This window comes from Hippocampus comes, unplaced genomic scaffold (assembly GCF_001891065.2).
Source record: "Hippocampus comes isolate QL1 unplaced genomic scaffold, H_comes_QL1_v1.1 scaffold463, whole genome shotgun sequence".
NCBI lineage: Eukaryota > Metazoa > Chordata > Actinopteri > Syngnathiformes > Syngnathidae > Hippocampus > Hippocampus comes.
This window is the reverse complement of record NW_017806181.1, coordinates 54,070-72,054: the sequence shown is the minus strand read 5'-3', so window position 1 is coordinate 72,054 and position 17,985 is coordinate 54,070. Positions and strand designations below refer to the sequence as shown.

The 17,985-nt window shown below is 53.2% G+C and overlaps 4 protein-coding genes and 1 long non-coding RNA gene across 11 annotated transcripts in view; 3 read left to right on the top strand and 2 right to left on the bottom strand.

Moving 5' to 3' along the window:
* Positions 1 to 999: 999 nt before the first annotated feature.
* ctns (cystinosin, lysosomal cystine transporter) lies at positions 1,000 to 4,369 on the bottom strand. 5 transcript variants are annotated; one of them, XM_019855861.1, is made up of 11 exons: positions 3,861 to 4,369; positions 3,690 to 3,766; positions 3,514 to 3,592; positions 3,246 to 3,336; positions 3,037 to 3,140; positions 2,824 to 2,961; positions 2,337 to 2,436; positions 1,958 to 2,077; positions 1,645 to 1,815; positions 1,424 to 1,541; positions 1,000 to 1,304 (listed from the first exon to the last, which is right to left on the bottom strand). In XM_019855861.1, the coding sequence occupies exons 2-11, from the start codon at positions 3,754 to 3,756 to the stop codon at positions 1,162 to 1,164; spliced, it is 1,131 nt and encodes a 376-aa protein (XP_019711420.1). In that variant the 5' UTR covers positions 3,757 to 3,766; positions 3,861 to 4,369; the 3' UTR covers positions 1,000 to 1,161. The 5 variants fall into 5 exon arrangements, with proteins under 5 accessions (XP_019711420.1, XP_019711421.1, XP_019711422.1 ...); XM_019855862.1 differs by having other exon boundaries at positions 3,690 to 3,763; XM_019855863.1 differs by having other exon boundaries at positions 3,960 to 4,369.
* A 166-nt stretch (positions 4,370 to 4,535) lies between these two features.
* On the top strand, positions 4,536 to 7,751 carry mrpl55 (mitochondrial ribosomal protein L55). Of its 3 annotated transcripts, none has more exons than XM_019855867.1 (4): positions 4,536 to 4,937; positions 5,778 to 5,837; positions 6,899 to 7,016; positions 7,099 to 7,751. In XM_019855867.1, the coding sequence occupies exons 1-4, from the start codon at positions 4,900 to 4,902 to the stop codon at positions 7,249 to 7,251; spliced, it is 369 nt and encodes a 122-aa protein (XP_019711426.1). In that variant the 5' UTR covers positions 4,536 to 4,899; the 3' UTR covers positions 7,252 to 7,751. The 3 variants fall into 3 exon arrangements, with proteins under 3 accessions (XP_019711426.1, XP_019711425.1, XP_019711427.1); XM_019855866.1 differs by having other exon boundaries at positions 5,778 to 5,847; positions 6,909 to 7,016; XM_019855868.1 differs by lacking the exons at positions 6,899 to 7,016; positions 7,099 to 7,751 and adding an exon at positions 6,038 to 6,688 and having other exon boundaries at positions 4,666 to 4,937; positions 5,778 to 5,955.
* A 103-nt stretch (positions 7,752 to 7,854) lies between these two features.
* Positions 7,855 to 12,210, top strand: ndufa11 (NADH:ubiquinone oxidoreductase subunit A11). Its single transcript, XM_019855865.1, has 4 exons — positions 7,855 to 7,984; positions 10,460 to 10,552; positions 11,443 to 11,565; positions 12,022 to 12,210. The coding sequence occupies exons 1-4, from the start codon at positions 7,906 to 7,908 to the stop codon at positions 12,132 to 12,134; spliced, it is 408 nt and encodes a 135-aa protein (XP_019711424.1). The 5' UTR covers positions 7,855 to 7,905; the 3' UTR covers positions 12,135 to 12,210.
* Positions 8,349 to 10,453, bottom strand: LOC109506858 (uncharacterized). The gene is made up of 2 exons (XR_002166365.1): positions 9,957 to 10,453; positions 8,349 to 8,463 (listed from the first exon to the last, which is right to left on the bottom strand). It is a non-coding gene; the product is annotated as an uncharacterized LOC109506858 (long non-coding RNA).
* A 93-nt stretch (positions 12,211 to 12,303) lies between the features above and the next one.
* slc5a9 (solute carrier family 5 member 9) overlaps positions 12,304 to 17,985 on the top strand; it is a 19,457-nt gene continuing 13,775 nt past the window's right edge. The window contains exon 1 of the mRNA XM_019855781.1: positions 12,304 to 12,418. Coding sequence (XP_019711340.1) covers positions 12,346 to 12,418 — 73 coding nt within the window. The 5' untranslated portion in view covers positions 12,304 to 12,345. The remainder of the gene's footprint in view (positions 12,419 to 17,985) is intronic.

Below are 17,985 nucleotides of genomic sequence, written 5' to 3'. Positions count from 1 at the left end.
TGATGTCACCGGTCGCCCGGTGACGTTTTGTACCCCAAGTTTCGGGCGCTTTCCACGACTTTGAGTGCCATCCAATTAGTTTTGGCAGAGCCCCCCTGCAAGTGTTTCTGTGGGATCGGTCGAGCCCGCTTCCGGGTCGTCTACCGCGCAAAACATGACGGATGACATCGCCGACCATATCGACAATGTGGGGAGTCTTCTTCATGTGCTCGGCCAGTCATGTGGATGTCGTTGGTCACATGGTCGCCTGTTATATCCCGACCTTTTCGCCGGTCATGCCGACGATGCGGCCCCTCGTTATATTGATGATGTCACCAAAGTTGGATCGAAGGCGTCGCGAGGACGCCACTTTTTGCAGTCGCATCACGAGACATAAAAGACGAAATCTGCTCAAAACAGAGCATGAAGCCATCCCGATATGAAAATGCGAGCCTCGCTGGATGTCGGTGCAAAGGTTGGAGGGTTTTGTTGTATGTCGTCCCTCAAAAACCACCTTTGTTTACTTGACGAACAGCAGGTCGCGCCTTGGCGACGGGGTCGGACCAAACCAAAATCTTTGGGGGCGGTTTCATTTTCCACATCTTTTGACGAATCGCCCAAACTTTGAATTCCGTCGGATCAAATCCGGAAAAGGAGCTGGTTTAAAACGTGGACGCTAATCAAGGCAGACGATGAGGTAAAATTTCAAAGTACCGTAAATGAAAAGTAGCCAGCTTCCCGTTGAGTTGAAGGTCGCGGGCCATTACACGTGCCGCTGTTTTGTTGTTTTTTCCTCGACCTAAGGTGAAATGTACCACTGAAAATGAAAGGGAAAAAGAAAAGAAAAATCAAGGAAGACGCTATCACCCGGGAATTTATTTTTCAGGAAAATATTTGTCATTTTCTTCAGCAGAAAAAAAAAAATGACATCCACACTTTTTTCTTCAGGGAAATGTTATATATGTACATTAAAAAAAACAAACAAAAAAACATCTTCATTATCCCACGTAAAGATTTGTGAAAAACAATCATCGATCTCCATCCTCATTCATGATTTTATTTCCTTTCTCGAGCGTCCACGGCCGCAGAGGCCGCCGCCCAGCCCAACTGCATCCGGAAGGCGCAATCGTCCGTCTTTCCCAACGCCTTGTGGCGCCTGAAGTGCAAGGAGGCGGCGGCGCTTCACTCGACCTCGCTACAGCGGATCAGCCGGTAGGCCGAGCGATACAAGCAGTAATGTTGAAAGAGGAAGAGCATGTCGAAGACCACCGAGAAGAGACCCAAGCCGAACTTGGTGGGGTCCCCGAAGATCAGGTGCCACTCGTCTGCGCACAAGAGACACACGCTCAGCGGGGATTCGGAGGGACGCGGACGACGGCGCTGAAAGGATTCATCCGGTCGTTGCCTGACGCCCGCGGGGGGATTCTTAGCCAAGGCGCCGTACCGTTGTTGTAGGAATCCAAGATCATCTGCGAGATGCTGAGCAGGCCGCCGCTGAGGTCGAGCAGCACGGTGCCGATGCTCCAGCCCTCCGTGCTCTTTCGCCGGTAGTTCAAGAAGGCCTGATGGGACGGGGAGTCGGGTGAGCGGCCAAAACGCGCCGCCCCGGCACTGACACGAGCGCGTCCGAGCGTTCTGCGAGGAAGGGAGGGAGGGAGGACCAACCTGCGGCAGGTACTTGACCAGCGTGACGGCCAGCTTGATGTAGGAGAAGAAGTAGAGGTAATCCAACCAGCTGAGGCGCCGGAAGACGGCCAGGAACAAGGTGACGCCGGCAAAGGACCAGCCGATCAGCAGCAGCAGGCGGGCCGTCCACGACACCCTCTGGCCCCCGCTCTGCAAGGCAAAACACGCGCTCACGCGGCGCCCCCACGTGCCCGCGCCTCCAGACGGGGCCGCCGTCCCGTCCGCATTTGCCCCCCCCCCCCGGCCGACAAAGCGCTGATGACTTTTTGGGCCCGAGCGGCCGTCGTCAAACCTCGTAGACGGCGGCCTGGCCGACGTAGAGCAGACACAGCAGGAAGCCGTGCAGGCTGAAGAAGACGTCGTTGGGCTTGACGGGGTTGATGCCGTTCGGGTTCCTCTGCAAGAACTCCTCCTGGGGGCAGGAAACGGCGTGAGGAGTCGCGTGTCGCGCCACAGGCTCAACGCCACTCGACTGTATTTATCGTGTCGAGCACTTGAAAACAACCGCCGCTGTATACAAAGTGCTGTACGTGGAGCACAGATCAGCTATCCAACAATCAAGAATAAAACAAGAACAAAGACGGTAGAAAGCACAAAAACAGTCCAAATCCAAATCAAGTCTGAGTCAAAAGCCAAAGAATAGAAATGAGGCGGGCAAAGGGGTCAGTCACCTTGATGGGCGTCACCCAGAAGAGGCCGATGTTGAAGACGCTGTAGGCGAAGAAGCCGGTCAGGTTGAGTGCCAGGAAGTCAAAGTGCAGGCCCACCACGCTGGAATGACATCGGTTTAAAATTTACACCACGTGTCGCACGGCGCGTCGCGGCGCACGGCGCGCTAAACAACCAGCTTGTACCTGGTGGCGTGTCGCGCAGCAGCGGCGTGTGAAACGCTGTCGTGGAGTCGCATTGCCGCGCGGCGTGCCTTGCGGCAAGACGAGTGCGTGTGGTGGTGGTTTGTCATGTGGTGCGTGTCGAGCAGCATGTGCCGTGGTGCGTCACGCAATCATACGATTCTTAGCATCGTTTTGCAAGTCTCACGGCGTCAACACGGCGCGTCGCGTAGAAAGCGCACGTCGCGGCGCGCGTCACGTGGCACGACAGGAGTCACGCGGAGTCTCAGGTCACACGGCGAGTCACGCGACTTCCAAGTGGAGGCACCTTTTGCGCCTCCAGTTCTCCCAGACTTGCGGGTAGAAGGACACGGACCAAGCCAGGAAGTAGACCCAGCCGACGACCTCGCTCAGCAGCGCCACCGCGTTGCTGCGGACCACCATGAAGCGCAGACGGGGCTCCGAGCTGCCGAGACATGGGACCGGACGTCAGAAATTGCCGCCCCCTCCTCCTCCTCCTCCGCCGACACCCGCCACTCACCCGCAGCCGTCTGCGGCGTCGCACATCAGGTACACCGTCACCTGTCCGCTCGCGCGGGCCGTCACTGTGAAGGTGACCGACGTGGCCGCGATGGGCAGCGTCACCTAAAGAGCGGTGGTGCCGTGCGATTGTGGGTGGAGTTTTTTTTTTTTGTTGTTGTAGGTTTTTTTTTTGTGGGGGGGGAAGGGGGGCATGCGGGTAGGCCTCACCTGCTGCGGCAAGCCGATGATCTCTGACGAGTTGCTCTTGGAGCTGTAGGTGACGTTCAGGCGCACCACCAGCGGCCGCGGTAGCGCCAGGCTGGAAACCAGCGCAGAGCAATCACTCCCAAGCCACCCGAGGGCGGGGCGTACGGCCACTCGGGCTCAAATGTGAAGGATGGCGAGCTTTGCTCTTCATTCAAGCTTTGCGGATTGCCATGAGGTATGAAGGGTGGCAATCGAAGCGTCTGTCCACTCGTGGGGGTCAGGTGCTCACCTGGAGGTCATGGTCAGGTTGCCACTGGTCCATTCTTGGAGCGTCACCTCCTCCGGAACAGAGAGCAACACTTGCGACTCTGCCTTACAAAGACGAGATGCCGACATGTCAAGCACGAGTTTTTCTGCACCTTTTCTCTGGGAAAAGCCGTTCGCCTGGAATGCTGCCGAAGTCACCTGAGATGTCGATCAGCAGCCACAGCGGCAGCAGCGGCAGCAGCGACAGCTGCTGCGGGAGCCACATCGCTGCACTACTTCGCACATAAACACAAGTAACAAGGCAAGCAAAGCACGCAAGAAAAGTCATTCAAACGATCTAAAGTCACGCGACTACTATCTCCCACTTACTTTATAATAAAACGATCGGCTCAGTAAACGCGACAAAGTCGTAAGTAGACGTTCATTCGTAGATCACCACTTTTCTTAGCGAGACACGATGATACTCACCACAAGGAAGGTGTTCCTCAAAGCTTTGCAGGTCACAAGACAGGCTTTGAAAAAAAAAAACGGCCGGAACGTAACCTCCTGGATACGACGCTACTTCGAGAGCTGTGTGCCGAGGGCGAGGCTAAGCTAGAAGGGGCAAAGTCGTCAGTGAATTGCGTGAATTTCGACGACAACGATGATGCCGGCACGGGTTGCTGCATACGCCCGTGATTCGTACAATTACTGCAAAAGAACTCGGAATAACTTTAGCAAGGAAGAACGTGTTCTTGCATTGCCTTAGAAGTGAAATTCGCCCCTGCCAACATGGCCGCCATGTACTGTATGCGTATCTTCTTCTTCTCCTTCGCCGTCGTGGAGTTTGTGGACTAAGTCGATGCCCCGTTTGCTGCGTAAATAATGTGGGGTAATATCCTTTCGTAAAGGAGGCTTAAAGGTTGCACCCAGGCACATTTCCGAAGCATTTGTCGAATTTCAACCATCCTGACGCCAAGTACTTCCGGGTCATATCGCTCGGATAATATCGGAAAAGAGCGTTCGTAGGCTACAATGTGAATTCAATAACTGTATTGTAAAATTCAAAAATCACTGATGACGAAAGTAATTAAGGAAAGTTATGGAAAATAGGAAGTTGTAATGAGAAGACTCAGGGTTGGTCATACGAGACTGAATGATGTCACGTATATACTTACTCACGTATAAGGGATTCCAATGCGTGTGAGAGGTGTTTGGGCTTCTCCGAATTCTCGAATTCAGGTGTGCGAGGGAACTTTTAAAATGTTTGAGGGACAGTCAGATGCTGTGTACATGATGGAGTTGGGACATGAGTATGAAAGAGGCGCTCTTAGGTTCCGTCGTGCGTCAGGGACCTTTTGTCCGCCGGCTTCCGGGTTAGACGAGCGCCCTTCCAAATGCAGCTGAACGCTGGACGCCCGTCGCCAGCATGTCATTGATCAACAAAACGCATCTCTTGTTCTCTTGGTAAGATGACATTTATTTTATTTTAGTTATGTCACGATTGGTAGCAAGGTTCACCTCAAAGTCATCGAGAAGAAAGGAGGATTGTTTTCTTTCGTCACCCAGTTGGAAGCACGCAAGCCAGCCTGCATCATGCCAGTCGTGCGAGATCACACGCTTTTTTGTCCTCATGAGGCTTGGCGACAACTATTGCGGACCACTAATGTTACTTAGTCCACAGGTGTCAAACTCGAGGCCCCCGGCCATCATTTTATTTGCCCCGCGAAAGCAAATCAAACATGTTAACTTCTATAACGATTGCTAAAATCTGCAACAAGATTTCAACTTCTCAAATGTAATAAATAAGCGATATATTATCAGCATTTTCTTGTGACCAAACCCCTCGTTACACTAACTTAACAATCGTTCAATGGACCATTTTTCTTGACTTCGTTCTATGTTTTCAACAGTCATAATGGCCCTCCAATGGAAACGGTCAGTACAATGTGGCCCGCGCCAAAATGAGTGTGACACCCCTGACTTAGTCTCTATTGGTTTGAATTTCACTATGATCTTCCTTTAACACAGATATGAACAAGGTTTTCTTTAATAATAATAATAATAATGTTCAGTTGCTGAAACATCCAGTTAAATTACATCATTTTACACGTCACATAATTTTACAGGAAACAAAATGGCTTCAAAAAAGGAAGAAAGTGTTTATCTTCTTTCCAAACAGGTAATTACAGTAGTATAATCCGCTTTACTCCAGGGTCTTAAATCTTGTCCTTGAGGTGTTTGTAAATCCGATGGACACCCCTTTGAACGGCTGACAGCGTTGTTCTGATTGTGACCTTTCTTCAGGTGTTTTTTGAGGTCGGCATCCTTCGCCCGCACTCTGCCCGCTCGCCTCAACTCCAACAGGACGTCGGTGGTGCGCTGCAGTCGACAGAAATACGAACGCTTGTTCCCGGTGATGCTGGTGCGGCCCGATGGCTCCACCGTCAACATCCGATACACAGAACCCAGACGCATCCTCATGGTGACCGGCGCCGCCTACGCATCAGCTTGTCTTGTCTTGTTTGCACACGTTTGTCTTCATGCTGAACGTGTCTGTTTGCCAGATGCCAGTAGATCTGTCGACGTTGTCGGAGGAGCAGCGTCGTAGTCGTCAAAAGAAGCGCGAAGTCAAGAAGACCGCCAAAGAGACCACCGTCCACTACGAGGACGATTTCAAGGTGGACAAGTACAGCCAATTCTGGAACAAGAAGAAATAAAGAAAAGACGGTCGTGGTCAAGATTAGAATCTGTTTGAAAAGTGTGCAGACTTGAGACCAATTGTTTTCTACGGCCCGTTGTTTCCAAACATCTTGTCTATTTTGTGAACGTGTGCGTGTGTCCATTGAAGAGCCTTTCAACACAGCGCTGTCATTTGTGTTTCCTGACTTGACTTCATGGTTTTTCAATTCATTCAAACAAACGTTGTTGGTAATTGGTAGCAAAACCGATGGAATATTTTTCTCTGAACACAAGTAGAAAGACAAATAGCTTGGATGCTAAATATCAACAGTTTAAAGACAAAAAAGTGAATTCAGTTTTATTTCTAATCTTTAAAGATGCTGAGAATGTTGGAAAGACTGAATTACTCAGTTGTGGAATTTAATTTTTCCTGATTTCCCCCCCCCTTTTTTTTCGGGCGGGGGTGATTAAAGTTGATGTTTTAGTCGCCTATTTAGTTCAGTCTACCTAAAAATAAAGTCAACAATAACACGATAGCAGATACCAATGTTTTTACTTGAACGGGATCGTCTGCCCAAAAGTTCCGTTCGCGTGCACCGGGTGGCGGTAATGCGCCGCACGTCGCTTCCGTTATTGCGCGAAGCCTCGCGAGATTTCACCAGCTCGTCCTTGCTCGCAGTCTCGGGAGCAATGGGCTACTGGGACATTCCCGAGGGCACCGACTGCGTGCAGAAAACGTGGATAAGGACGTCGGTGGTGCGCTGCAGTCGACAGAAATACGAACGCTTGTTCCCGGTGATGCTGGTGCGGCCCGATGGCTCCACCGTCAACATCCGATACACAGAACCCAGACGCATCCTCATGGTGACCGGCGCCGCCTACGCATCAGCTTGTCTTGTCTTGTTTGCACACGTTTGTCTTCATGCTGAACGTGTCTGTTTGCCAGATGCCAGTAGATCTGTCGACGTTGTCGGAGGAGCAGCGTCGTAGTCGTCAAAAGAAGCGCGAAGTCAAGAAGACCGCCAAAGAGACCACCGTCCACTACGAGGACGATTTCAAGGTGGACAAGTACAGCCAATTCTGGAACAAGAAGAAATAAAGAAAAGACGGTCGTGGTCAAGATTAGAATCTGTTTGAAAAGTGTGCAGACTTGAGACCAATTGTTTTCTACGGCCCGTTGTTTCCAAACATCTTGTCTATTTTGTGAACGTGTGCGTGTGTCCATTGAAGAGCCTTTCAACACAGCGCTGTCATTTGTGTTTCCTGACTTGACTTCATGGTTTTTCAATTCATTCAAACAAACGTTGTTGGTAATTGGTAGCAAAACCGATGGAATATTTTTCTCTGAACACAAGTAGAAAGACAAATAGCTTGGATGCTAAATATCAACAGTTTAAAGACAAAAAAGTGAATTCAGTTTTATTTCTAATCTTTAAAGATGCTGAGAATGTTGGAAAGACTGAATTACTCAGTTGTGGAATTTAATTTTTCCTGATTTCCCCCCCCCCCTTTTTTTTCGGGCGGGGGTGATTAAAGTTGATGTTTTAGTCGCCTATTTAGTTCAGTCTACCTAAAAATAAAGTCAACAATAACACGATAGCAGATACCAATGTTTTTACTTGAACGGGATCGTCTGCCCAAAAGTTCCGTTCGCGTGCACCGGGTGGCGGTAATGCGCCGCACGTCGCTTCCGTTATTGCGCGAAGCCTCGCGAGATTTCACCAGCTCGTCCTTGCTCGCAGTCTCGGGAGCAATGGGCTACTGGGACATTCCCGAGGGCACCGACTGCGTGCAGAAAACGTGGATAACAACCAAGCTGGCCACGACTCTGGGTGAATATTTGACACGGGCAACAATTTGCCTTCGACGCTCCGCGTGCTGAAAGTTGCCGAGAATCGAACGCCGCCAAGTCACGTCCCGTTCTCGTAGCTAATGCTAAAGCTCCGAATGAGCCTAGCGCGTCGCTAAAGACGAGCGGAATGTTTACCGGCGTGTGCGATTGATTTCAAAAACAAAAAAACGATTAATTACAAAAAAAATCGAAAGTGGCGGTTAAAGTACGGCACGTCTGAACGTAAAAGTGCAGGTAGTTGTGTCAAATAAATACAGGTCCTTCTCAAAAAATTAGCCTACTGTGAAAAAGTTTATTATTTATTTATACAATTATTTTCCACAATGTCATGATAAAAAACATTACGGATGAAAGCAAATCATTCGGAAATCAAGGTGCCAGAGTCTGGAGGAAGACCGAGGAGAAGGAAATGCCCAAATGCCGGAAGTCCATTGTCAAGTGACCTCAGTCAGTGATGGTCTGGGGTGCAATGTCAGCTCCCGGTGTTGGGCAGGGTCAACGCAGCGAGCTATCAGGAGACTTTGGAGCACTTCATGCTTCCGTCTGCTGAAAAGCTTGAGGGAGATGAACATTTCATTTTTCACCTGCTCACAGTGGCAGAACCAGCGGGAAATGGTTTCCTCACCACGGTGTGACTTGTGCTCAATTGCCCCGCCAACTCTCCTGACCTGAACCCCATCGAGAATCTGTGAGAGATTGTGAAGAGGAAGTTGAGAGACACCAGACCCAATACTGTGGCGGATGGTTTGGGAAATTTTCACCACAGGAGGCGGACGACAACTCGAGCGGACGGCCAAGCCGGGGAGATGAACTCGGGCAAGACGAAGGTGCAAGCTGCCGATGGACCCCTCAGAGCTGAGGGGTCGACCGGGGCGCGGACGTGGTGAAAGCGGCCTATCTGGTTTTTAATGGTGCCAGGTTACGGAGAAAATCAGCACCCCGGACAAAAGCACCAGAGAATGGATGGATGGAGCATACTGAGGAGGCGATGGAGATGATTTCTTGTAGTCTGGAACAAGTTCAGCAGGGGTGGATCGAGAGCCCAGGCTGGGGAGGCTGCCAATAAAAGAGGCAAGGGCGTCTGCTGGGCTGCTGTTCTTTTGCTCACGTGTCCACACGGGGGAGGGTGACACTGGAGAAGGCAGGCCAAATGTGTTGGATGTGCGATCTGAAAAGAGTCCAAGTTGGATGGAGTGTTGCCAGAAGCCCAGACCAGATCCAGGGGACGTCCCTTTGAGCGGGTGGGACAGTTGCTGTCAAGTTATTCAGCCCGGACGATCGTTGGCGGGGAATTGTGGTCTTTGGAAATGTCCATCCGAATATGAGACTGGCCGAGCCATACCGTGTTGGGAGGTAGTGAAGAGAAGATGGCACAAGTCAACGGCGAAGACGGTTTCGGAGAGCCGCGTGGTATCCAGGAGGGCGGTAGATACCGGCCCAGAGAGTTGCGTCCATGTTGATTCACAGGTGGAGAAAACGGGAGTTGAGAGTGGCCAGACTTATCGCGAGACCGCCCCGGCGACCAGAGGCGGGAGCTTTGCGCGGACGTCGACGAACCCCGGACGGTTCGCGTCAGCCAACCTTGCCGTGCGGCGGACGTGGCGGGCGCAGAGTGTCGGACCGACTGGATTTTATTGAGGCGGTTTCCTTGAGGAGGAGGTTTGGACGAGACCCGCGACGGCTCGACCTTCGGCGAAAGGCGCCGAAGGTCGAGCCGACTTGGAACGGCAGAGGTTTCGGCCGCGCGCTACTGTCTGCAGAGTTGTCAGAAAGGAAGCGAAGAGAGCGAAGGGCGTGCAGACTTGATGTGTCCCGAGTCGGCAGGTCAAAGCTTTCGTGAAAGAAGCGATCAATGGCTCTGGCTTCATGTCACTTCAGAGAAGCCGTCCAATCGTAAGCAAGCCGGTGAGGCAGCGGCAGCCAAGTGCGCCGGGGTTCACTCCACCGCAAACCCCAACCAAGAGCTGCAGACCCTCGCCAAGAAGAAAGTACAGAAAGTATCGTGTGTTTCTTCAAGCAGGGAGTCAAAGTTGTTTGAAAAACAAACAACAACTGAAGTTCCAAAGCCCGAAATACGTTGTCAGTGTTTGCACCTGATTAAGTCCCACCACTGGATTAAAATGATGAATTATGCATCCGGATAAGCTTCCACACGCTACTCATAGACATTCGTCGCCATATTTGCCACCCTGTTTGCTTTCCCACACATAGCAAATATTGAACATGTTCTGGTCTCAAAAAGGGGGTGGGGTGAGACTTGGTTTGTATAGTTAATGATCCTCTCGTTTTGTGGATTACGTGGAGGGAATTCATCTCACGAATGCTACGCAATTTGACTGGCTGCATATTTGTCCCACGTTTGCGTAAACACGATCAAAGGAGGGAGATCGTGAATAATCATGCGCAGCCTTTGAGCGCAAAGGCGTAACCGATTGCGTGTGGCGTGTCTTTGCAGGCCTGGTGGGCTCGGCCTACCACCTCGTCGCCTTCCAGCCCGAAACGGCACTGGAAGCTGTGCAGCGGGCCGGAAACGTCACCGCCACCATGGGTACGTGACTGCCGGACGGGCGCTTGGCGCGCTCGCGGAGCGCCGCCGTGACTCTTGTCGTGGCTGTACGGGAGCACAAACGCGACTGCGGTCTTGTTTGACCGAACCGCGGCGTGAAACTGCGGCACCAAAGGTTGCGCAAATTTACCCAATGAGCCAGTACGGCGCTCGGCGTCCGATACGGCCAGGTACGGCAAGTCCACTCCGCTTCCCGCACGGCACTCGAGAGGAAAGGAAAACCGGCGTAACCGATGGCTTGAAGTTTGAACTGCGCTCCGTTGGCGTGTCTGCAGAGGTGTCGTTTTGCGGGGGCCGAGGTCGTTTTACCCAACGCGCCGGCCGGCGTGATCTCCGCCTACTGGCGGGCGAGCCTTTAGCCTCTTCTTTCGCGCTGACCCTTCCCCTTTGATGTCCGCCTCACCTCTTTGTGAGCGGCGTGTCCGCATAACATCGGCGAGTCTCGCGCCGCGCTCGTCCGAGTCACGCGGCGACAGATTTGGCAGCTCGGGGCCTCGATGGCTCCACTCCGGAGTCAAGTGAAGACTTTTCAGCACCCCCTGCGGTCGAGAGAATCCGGTAAGCGAGCGAGAGTTAGCGCAGCGTGTCGATGGCCTTGTCAATCGCCGCACCCGAACAAGGCGCGCTCCACCTCGGTCGCAAAGCTTCTGTCAGCCACGCGTCGGTTCCTGCGGTCTGGGCGGCCGACGCGACGGTCCGATATCGGCCCGATTCGATCGCTGTTGTCGGTTGTCTCGCGGTGCCGCGTCAACGATCGGGACTTGTTGCTGGCGAGTCCTCAAAGGTAAGGACTTGGACTCGCGCGTTGTCCGCTTTGGCGCATTTTGTCCCGCTTTGGCGCGCGCTGATGTCGGCCTTGTGTGTCTCCCCAGCCGCCATGGGCGCCATCTTCGGCATGGCCACGTGTCTCAGCGCTCAGGCCCGCCAGGCTCCGGACGATCCGCTCAACTACTTTGCGGGCGGCTGCGCTTCCGGCATCTTCTTGGGCGCCAGAAGTAAGTGGGGCCGAGCGGCGGGCGCCCTTCTTTTTGCGCGCGGCCGGCGACCCGCGGTGCCGTTCTCACGTCGAGTGGCATCGCCGTGACGACGGGCGACATCCTTTCTGGGGACTGCCGTGGTGTGCGGTGACATCATTGCAATGGTGACATCCCGATGACTCGACGATTGAGATCGGCGTCACGTCTGGTGCCGAAGTGACTGTCGGCGCAGTGACATCAAAGTGACGGGTGACATCATCAGTGCGACCGGTTTGTTGTTTATTAGTGCGAGCGCCGACACTGTTGTGCCATCTCGGTATGACACGACAAGTCGTCGTTCCGTTTCCGTTGAACTTGCAGCGTGAAGCCAAAGGCTCGTCACCAGTCTGAACTTGTGGATTCTTATTGACGTCTTTTCCCGTGTGTGTGTGTGTGTGTGTGTGTGTGTGTGTGTGTGCGCGCGGGCTCATGCAGCCCACAGCGCGGCCACCGGCACCTCGGCGTGTTTGGGTCTGGGACTGCTGGCCTTCTTCGGCAAAGTCTCCAAGACGGAGGGCTGGAGACTGATCGGACCGCCGAAGCTCTAACCGGCTCGGGAACTTTTGACAATGTGTCCTCTGATAAATGCGAATCGTAAAGTAATAAAGTTGAATGATGACAAAGTCCCATTTCTTTGCTTGTTACCAAACGAGTCGAGCCGCCGTCGCTTTTCTCTTTGTTCCGACTTGACGAGCATGCGCGCGTGCGACAAGTGACGTCATCGGCACGGTCAAACTCTCCTTGATAATTACCGAGCGTATGCCGCGCAAACAAGAAGACGACGACGACGACGGTGAGGAGCGCTGCTGCAGCATGTCTGTCGTCACGGAAGGTCAGTGGAGATTCTCTCGTGGCGTTTCGGGGGTCCGAGTGGAGCCGCCGCCGGTGGTCTTGTCGCTGCAAGCGGAAGAGAGCCGGCGCCGGACGCAACATTCTTGCCGCCGGGCACCTGCACACTCGCTTGATGCACAGTTGCTTGATGTTCTTGACTTTGTGCTTTGCATTTTTTCCAATGAGGTTTTTTGCTTGTTTTGGGGGGTTCTCACTAAGTGCAACGATGAAGTGCAAAAACAGCCTTAGGAAGGAAAAATATTTCTTTCATCTTTTTTTTCCTTTAAGGCCTCAACTTTATTTGTTGGTCGTTTAATTATTTATTTATTTTTGCTTGAGTATTTTCTTCCCCCTCCAGATGCGAGAATAAAGTCAAACTGTCCGGGGCTGTCCTGTCTTTCGGCGGCCTGGCGGTCGACTAGTTAGCACATCGACCTGACAGTGCAGAGGTGCAGGGTTGGATTCCGGCTCCGGCCTCTCTGTGTGAAGTTTGCATGTTTTCCCCGGGCCCACGTGGGTTTTCTCCGGGTACTCCGGTTTCCTCCCACATTCCCAAAACACTCTAAATTGTCCCTTGGTGTGAGTGTGAGTGCGGCGCGGCTGGTTGTTCGTCTGTGTGTGTTTGGCTGGCAACCCGTTGAGGGTGCCCCCCCCCCCCACACTTCTGCCTGCTGACAGCTGAGGTAGGCTCCGGTACCCCCCCCCCACCTGCACCCCGACCCTTGTGAGGATGGAGCAGCTCCGAAAATGGATAGATGTCCTATTGTTACTTTCGTGTCTTTAAATACTTCTAGTTTGTCCTTTTTTCCTCTTTTCCTTGTTTGTTATTCAGCTTCTTCCTTGAGTTTATTGATTTCCATTTTTTCCTTTTGCTTATGCCTTTTATTTTCACTCTGTTTTGCTCCTAATTTTTTGGAACCTACCGGTAGTCCATTTTCAATTGTCCCTTCATCGTGTTCTTTTCTTTCTTTTCTTTTTTTTTCTCTTTGGCTTGATTTTTTTTTCTTTGTTACTTTTCGTTCAGCCGCACAAATGAAGTCGCCCGTAATTAATCACAAAACTGCGATGACCGTGCGGTCCAGTGTCTGTTTATTGTTTTATAATGCGTTCCGGTTCTGAAGTCCAAACGGTCGTCAAGTGGGATGTAGTGTGTGTGTGTGTGTGTGTGTGTGTGTGTGTGTGTGTGTGTGTGTGCGCGCGTGTGCGCGCGCGCACCCTCGCGGCGCGCCGAGAGGAGAGGAGCGCGCGCATGTCAACATGAGGATATCTTCCGAAGAAACGCCGTCATTTCTCGACCGCGTGAAGTAATTCGGGGGAATGGCAGCTTTCAGGAGGTGGGCTCCAATCGCACGCCGCCGATTGTTGACGCGATGCGATACGGCCACGACTGATCTCGATGTGATCCGCTCGCGTCCTTGTCAACGTGCCTTGACCACGCATCCATCCGTCGTTTCCTTTTATTCGTCAATCGATCGCGACGTCGATCCAGTGTCCCGTCCGCACTCGCCCGCCCACGAAGCGATCCGCTTTGGAAAGCCGGGAGAGTCCTCGAGCCTTTTGCGCCAAGCGCCACCTGCGACCAAGTACTTTGCTTCCCAAGTAGCCTCGTGAAAACCCGAGAGAGGTTTCATTCCTCAAAAATGTCACGGAGTCCCAGACATGACATTTGGACCCCCAAAAAACCTCCTTTGTGCACTATTCTGTCCGCACGAGGAACTACTTTGCGGGCACCAACTACTACTTGGTGCTCATGGACGACTATATCGCGTGCACAAAATAGTTCGAAAGTGCGGAGGAAGATGCCGGGGCACCTTGCGGGTCACCTGAACAATCCCGCGCACCTCCTTTCAAAGTTGAAGCACCAGAACGGCGTAACGGACGGGGACGGCGCGATGGAAGCTTATTTGAGGCGCCGGGTGAGTTACGCGGACACCGTGAGAAGTTCGGCAGCGCAAGGAATCCTCATCCCCGAGGGACATTTGAAGAGAGCCACCAGCTCGCTTTACCGGCGGAGGTGCGACTCGGACGCCGGGCTCGATTTTACGGCAACGCTTTGGGAGGGATGGTGCTGAAAACTCTCCGTCATAACATCGCTGCTTACATTTGGGGTCAAATCAAAACGTCCCATGCAGTCATTTTTGTGGTTTGGAAGGGACCGACGAGGTCGGTGAAGGTGCGCTCGATTTGGGGACCCTCTCGTCCAAGAAGGGATCAGCGCGACTTCGTGTGGACGCCTCAACTTGTTCGTGCGCACAAAGTACGAAATGATGTGCACGAATGAGTAGTTCGTGCGCACAAAGTAGGGTTGTTTTGTTTCAAATGACATGTCTGGGGCTCCGTCAAAAACACTCAACTGCAAATGGTTTGCCCATAAACTGTTACGTTAAAATGGAGAGGAATTCAAAAACAAATTTGAGTGTTTTTTTTTGTGTTGCATCAAAAAGGTTCAATCATATTTAGCTCTACTTAAAAACTGTACTTTCATCTATATGAAAGGTAAACAAATATACTGTCCCGGATTTTAGGAAAACAATGTAAGCTGTAAGCTGGCGGTTTGCGTTCGTCGTGTTGAGTCCTCTCATCAAGCCACCAGAGAGCGCCCGCTCACACCACGCTTCCAGAAAGACGCCATGAGTCCGGTCATTGTTCCGTGGAGTCATTCTTCCGTTTCCACGTGGGCTCCCGAATCCACTCGTTCAGCCCCCGGCGATTGATGCGTCTATTCATTGGATTGATCCATCCGTTGCCAATGCGCTGCGATCGCTTGATGCCGATCGCTGCGACACTTGGCGAGCATCGGGCTCCACAACTTGTTGTTGCAGCTCACCGATCGGGCGGAAAGCCAAGTCGCGAAAGGCGCGGCATTGAGTCATGCGAAGATGTCAGCAGGAAGTCTTTCCTGGTTTTTCAGAGAGCATCCCTGCCGTCACCACGGCGACGCCTCCCGGACCGGCCGCCATGGAGACCGCCGACATCGCGGTGGTGGTGGTCTACCTGCTCCTGGTCGTCGCCGTGGGAATCTGGGTCGGTCCACTCACGCGCACACGCATGCGCCCGATCACTCCCGGGGGTCAGACATCGTGAAGCGCAAATACTTGCTGACGATCATTCGGGGCTTTACTGCGCTGCGGTTGGGTCTTGGATTTTCACGGGTACTCCCAAAATGGAAAGCCATTAGCTGTGCGGTACACTCCGGTCCGGTCTGGGGCAGTTTAGTCTCGTCTGCTCATTCGGCGCGGTTCGGTTTGCTCCGGCGTACCTAATGTTGCGTCCATATGTGGTCGTCCGTCTCGCCCTCAGGCGTCCGCGAAGGCCAATGGCAGCACGGTGGGCGGCTACTTCCTGGCCGGCCGATCCATGACCTGGTGGCCTGTGAGTACGACGACCCGGAACATCCGCCCCCATTCATTTGTTCCTTCGTCCAGTCGTCATTCAGCCATTCCGTCATACGCGCGTTTATTTTTGCACCCGCCCTCCAGGAAAGCGCGTGACCCTCCATTCATTTGTTCATTCCTTCACCTTTCAGATTGGAGCGTCTCTGATGTCGAGTAACATCGGAAGCGGCGCCTTCGTCGGGTTGGCGGGAACGGCAGCGGCGGGCGGCATCGCTGTGGGCGGCTTCGAGTTGAATGTAAAAAAAAAAAAAACGGGAAAAGGTGGTCACCTTCTTCTCCAGTCGGGCCTTAAACACTCCTCCCCCCGCGTGCGTGGGTGCGTGCGTGCGTGGGTGCGTACGTGTGCCCGGCGCGTAGGCGGCGTGGGTCCTGGTGGCTCTGGGCTGGATCTTCATCCCGGTGTACGTCGCGGCCGGGGTGGTGACCATGCCGGAATACCTGGCCAAGCGCTTCGGGGGACGCAGGATCCAGGTGTACCTGTCCGTCCTGTCCCTGGTCCTCTACATCTTCACCAAACTATCTGTACGACCCGCGCACATAGCCCCTCCCCCTCATCCGCCCATTCCAACAGCGAGTGAAGATTTGCGGCATGTGGGTTGCAGACGGACCTTTTCTCCGGTGCGCTCTTCATCCAAGTGTCCTTTGGCTGGAATCTGTGCGTGTCCATTGCGATTTTGCTGGTGATCACGTGCGTGTACACCGTGGCAGGTACCCACACCCACACACACATAACACGGGTACATTCATTTTAATGTGGCAGCAGAAGGGGGCCCGCAGGCGACAGGACATCTCCGGTTCTTGTCCAAGCACCGCTCAATCGAGCGCGGTCCGATTGTAGCGCCTAACGAGTAAACAAGTCCATTGTCATGTGACCTGCCGTTCTCACAGGAGGTTTGTCGGCGGTCATCTACACCGACGCGTTCCAAACCGTCATCATGGTGGGAGGAGCCTTCACGCTCCTCCGAGCAGTGTTTTTATTTGGAATGCGGGAGGGGAAAGCGGAGTGGCCGGAGAAGGGAAAAGGGAAGGTCGACGGGCAGCCCCCACCCCCTGCTCCCCAGGACATATACGTCCAGTCTGTGTTATTCAACAGGCCAACAACATTTTCGGCAATCCTTCCCATGTGCTACCCTCCCGATTCGAGCTCCCAAACTCGGGAAGGAGGTATCGGACTCGTCTCTGCAAATGAAACCGATATCAAAACTCATTCATAGCGCAGGCTGTCAGCTTCATGAACAAACAATTAGAGGGAGGGAGGGAGGGAGGGAGGCAGACAAGCAGAAGAGATGAGGGCTGTGCGGGGTGCGCATATACTTGTCATGTTTTGTCCAAATGAAGCGTGTTTCTCTTTGCCAGCGTTCTCCAAGGTGGGCTGGTACGAGGGTCTGACGCAGCTTTACATGTCGTCCGTTCCCACGGCGACGGTGGCCAACGCCACCTGTCACCTCCCTCGCGCCGACGCCTTCCACATGTTCCGAGACCCCGCGTCCTCGGACCTGCCCTGGCCGGGGCTCGTCTTTGGACTCACCGTCCTCTCCACCTGGGTGTGGTGCGCCGACCAGGTCAGAAGGCGCTCCAGGGTGCCGAAAGATGAGAACTGATGCTCAACGATCCCAAGCTAAACCAAACAAGATTTCTCCTTTGCTTTCGTCCTCCGGTCTGGTCGAGTCTGACCCGTCCGTGCGTGTGTGCAGGTGATAGTTCAGAGGTCACTGGCTGCACGTTCGCTGAGTCACGCCAAAGGAGGAAGCGTCTTAGGAGGTTACCTCAAAGCATTACCCATGTTCTTCATCGTCATGCCAGGCATGATCAGCAGAGCGCTCTTCCCCGGTAAGACCAGACACATACACACACATGCCCGCAAACAAATGCACTTCTGCGTGCGTTTGTGGTGACTCTGTGCCTTTGCGTGTGTGAAGATGAGGTGGGTTGCGTGGATCCAGCCGTGTGTCGGCGTGTGTGCGGAACTGCGGTGGGCTGCTCCAACATCGCGTACCCCAAACTGGTGGTGGAACTCATGCCAGTCGGTGAGAAGGAGCCCCGCCCCCCTCCACACGCACACGTATGCATTTCCACATGCCCGCGGCGTGTGCCCGTAGGCGTCCGTGGCCTGATGATGGCCGTGATGTTCGCCAGCCTGCTGTCGTCGCTGACGTCCATTTTCAACAGCCGA

Excerpts from the sequence above, each read along its gene's own strand:
- ndufa11 (XM_019855865.1), top strand. The coding sequence starts at position 7,906 with ATGGGCTACTGGGACATTCCCGAGGGCACCGACTGCGTGCAGAAAACG. Across the intron at positions 7,985-10,459 it reads CAAGCTGGCCACGACTCTGG|GCCTGGTGGGCTCGGCCTAC; the intron begins GTGAATATTTGA and ends GTGTCTTTGCAG. Across the intron at positions 10,553-11,442 it reads AAACGTCACCGCCACCATGG|CCGCCATGGGCGCCATCTTC; the intron begins GTACGTGACTGC and ends GTGTCTCCCCAG.
- ctns (XM_019855860.1), bottom strand. The coding sequence starts at position 3,819 with ATGACTTTTCTTGCGTGCTTTGCTTGCCTTGTTACTTGTGTTTATGTG. Across the intron at positions 3,141-3,245 it reads TCATCGGCTTGCCGCAGCAG|GTGACGCTGCCCATCGCGGC; the intron begins GTGAGGCCTACC and ends ACCGCTCTTTAG. Across the intron at positions 1,305-1,423 it reads CTTGGATTCCTACAACAACG|ACGAGTGGCACCTGATCTTC; the intron begins GTACGGCGCCTT and ends TCTTGTGCGCAG.
- mrpl55 (XM_019855867.1), top strand. The coding sequence starts at position 4,900 with ATGTCATTGATCAACAAAACGCATCTCTTGTTCTCTTG. Across the intron at positions 5,838-6,898 it reads GCTCGCCTCAACTCCAACAG|GACGTCGGTGGTGCGCTGCA; the intron begins GACGTCGGTGGT and ends AACGTGGATAAG. Across the intron at positions 7,017-7,098 it reads AACCCAGACGCATCCTCATG|ATGCCAGTAGATCTGTCGAC; the intron begins GTGACCGGCGCC and ends TCTGTTTGCCAG.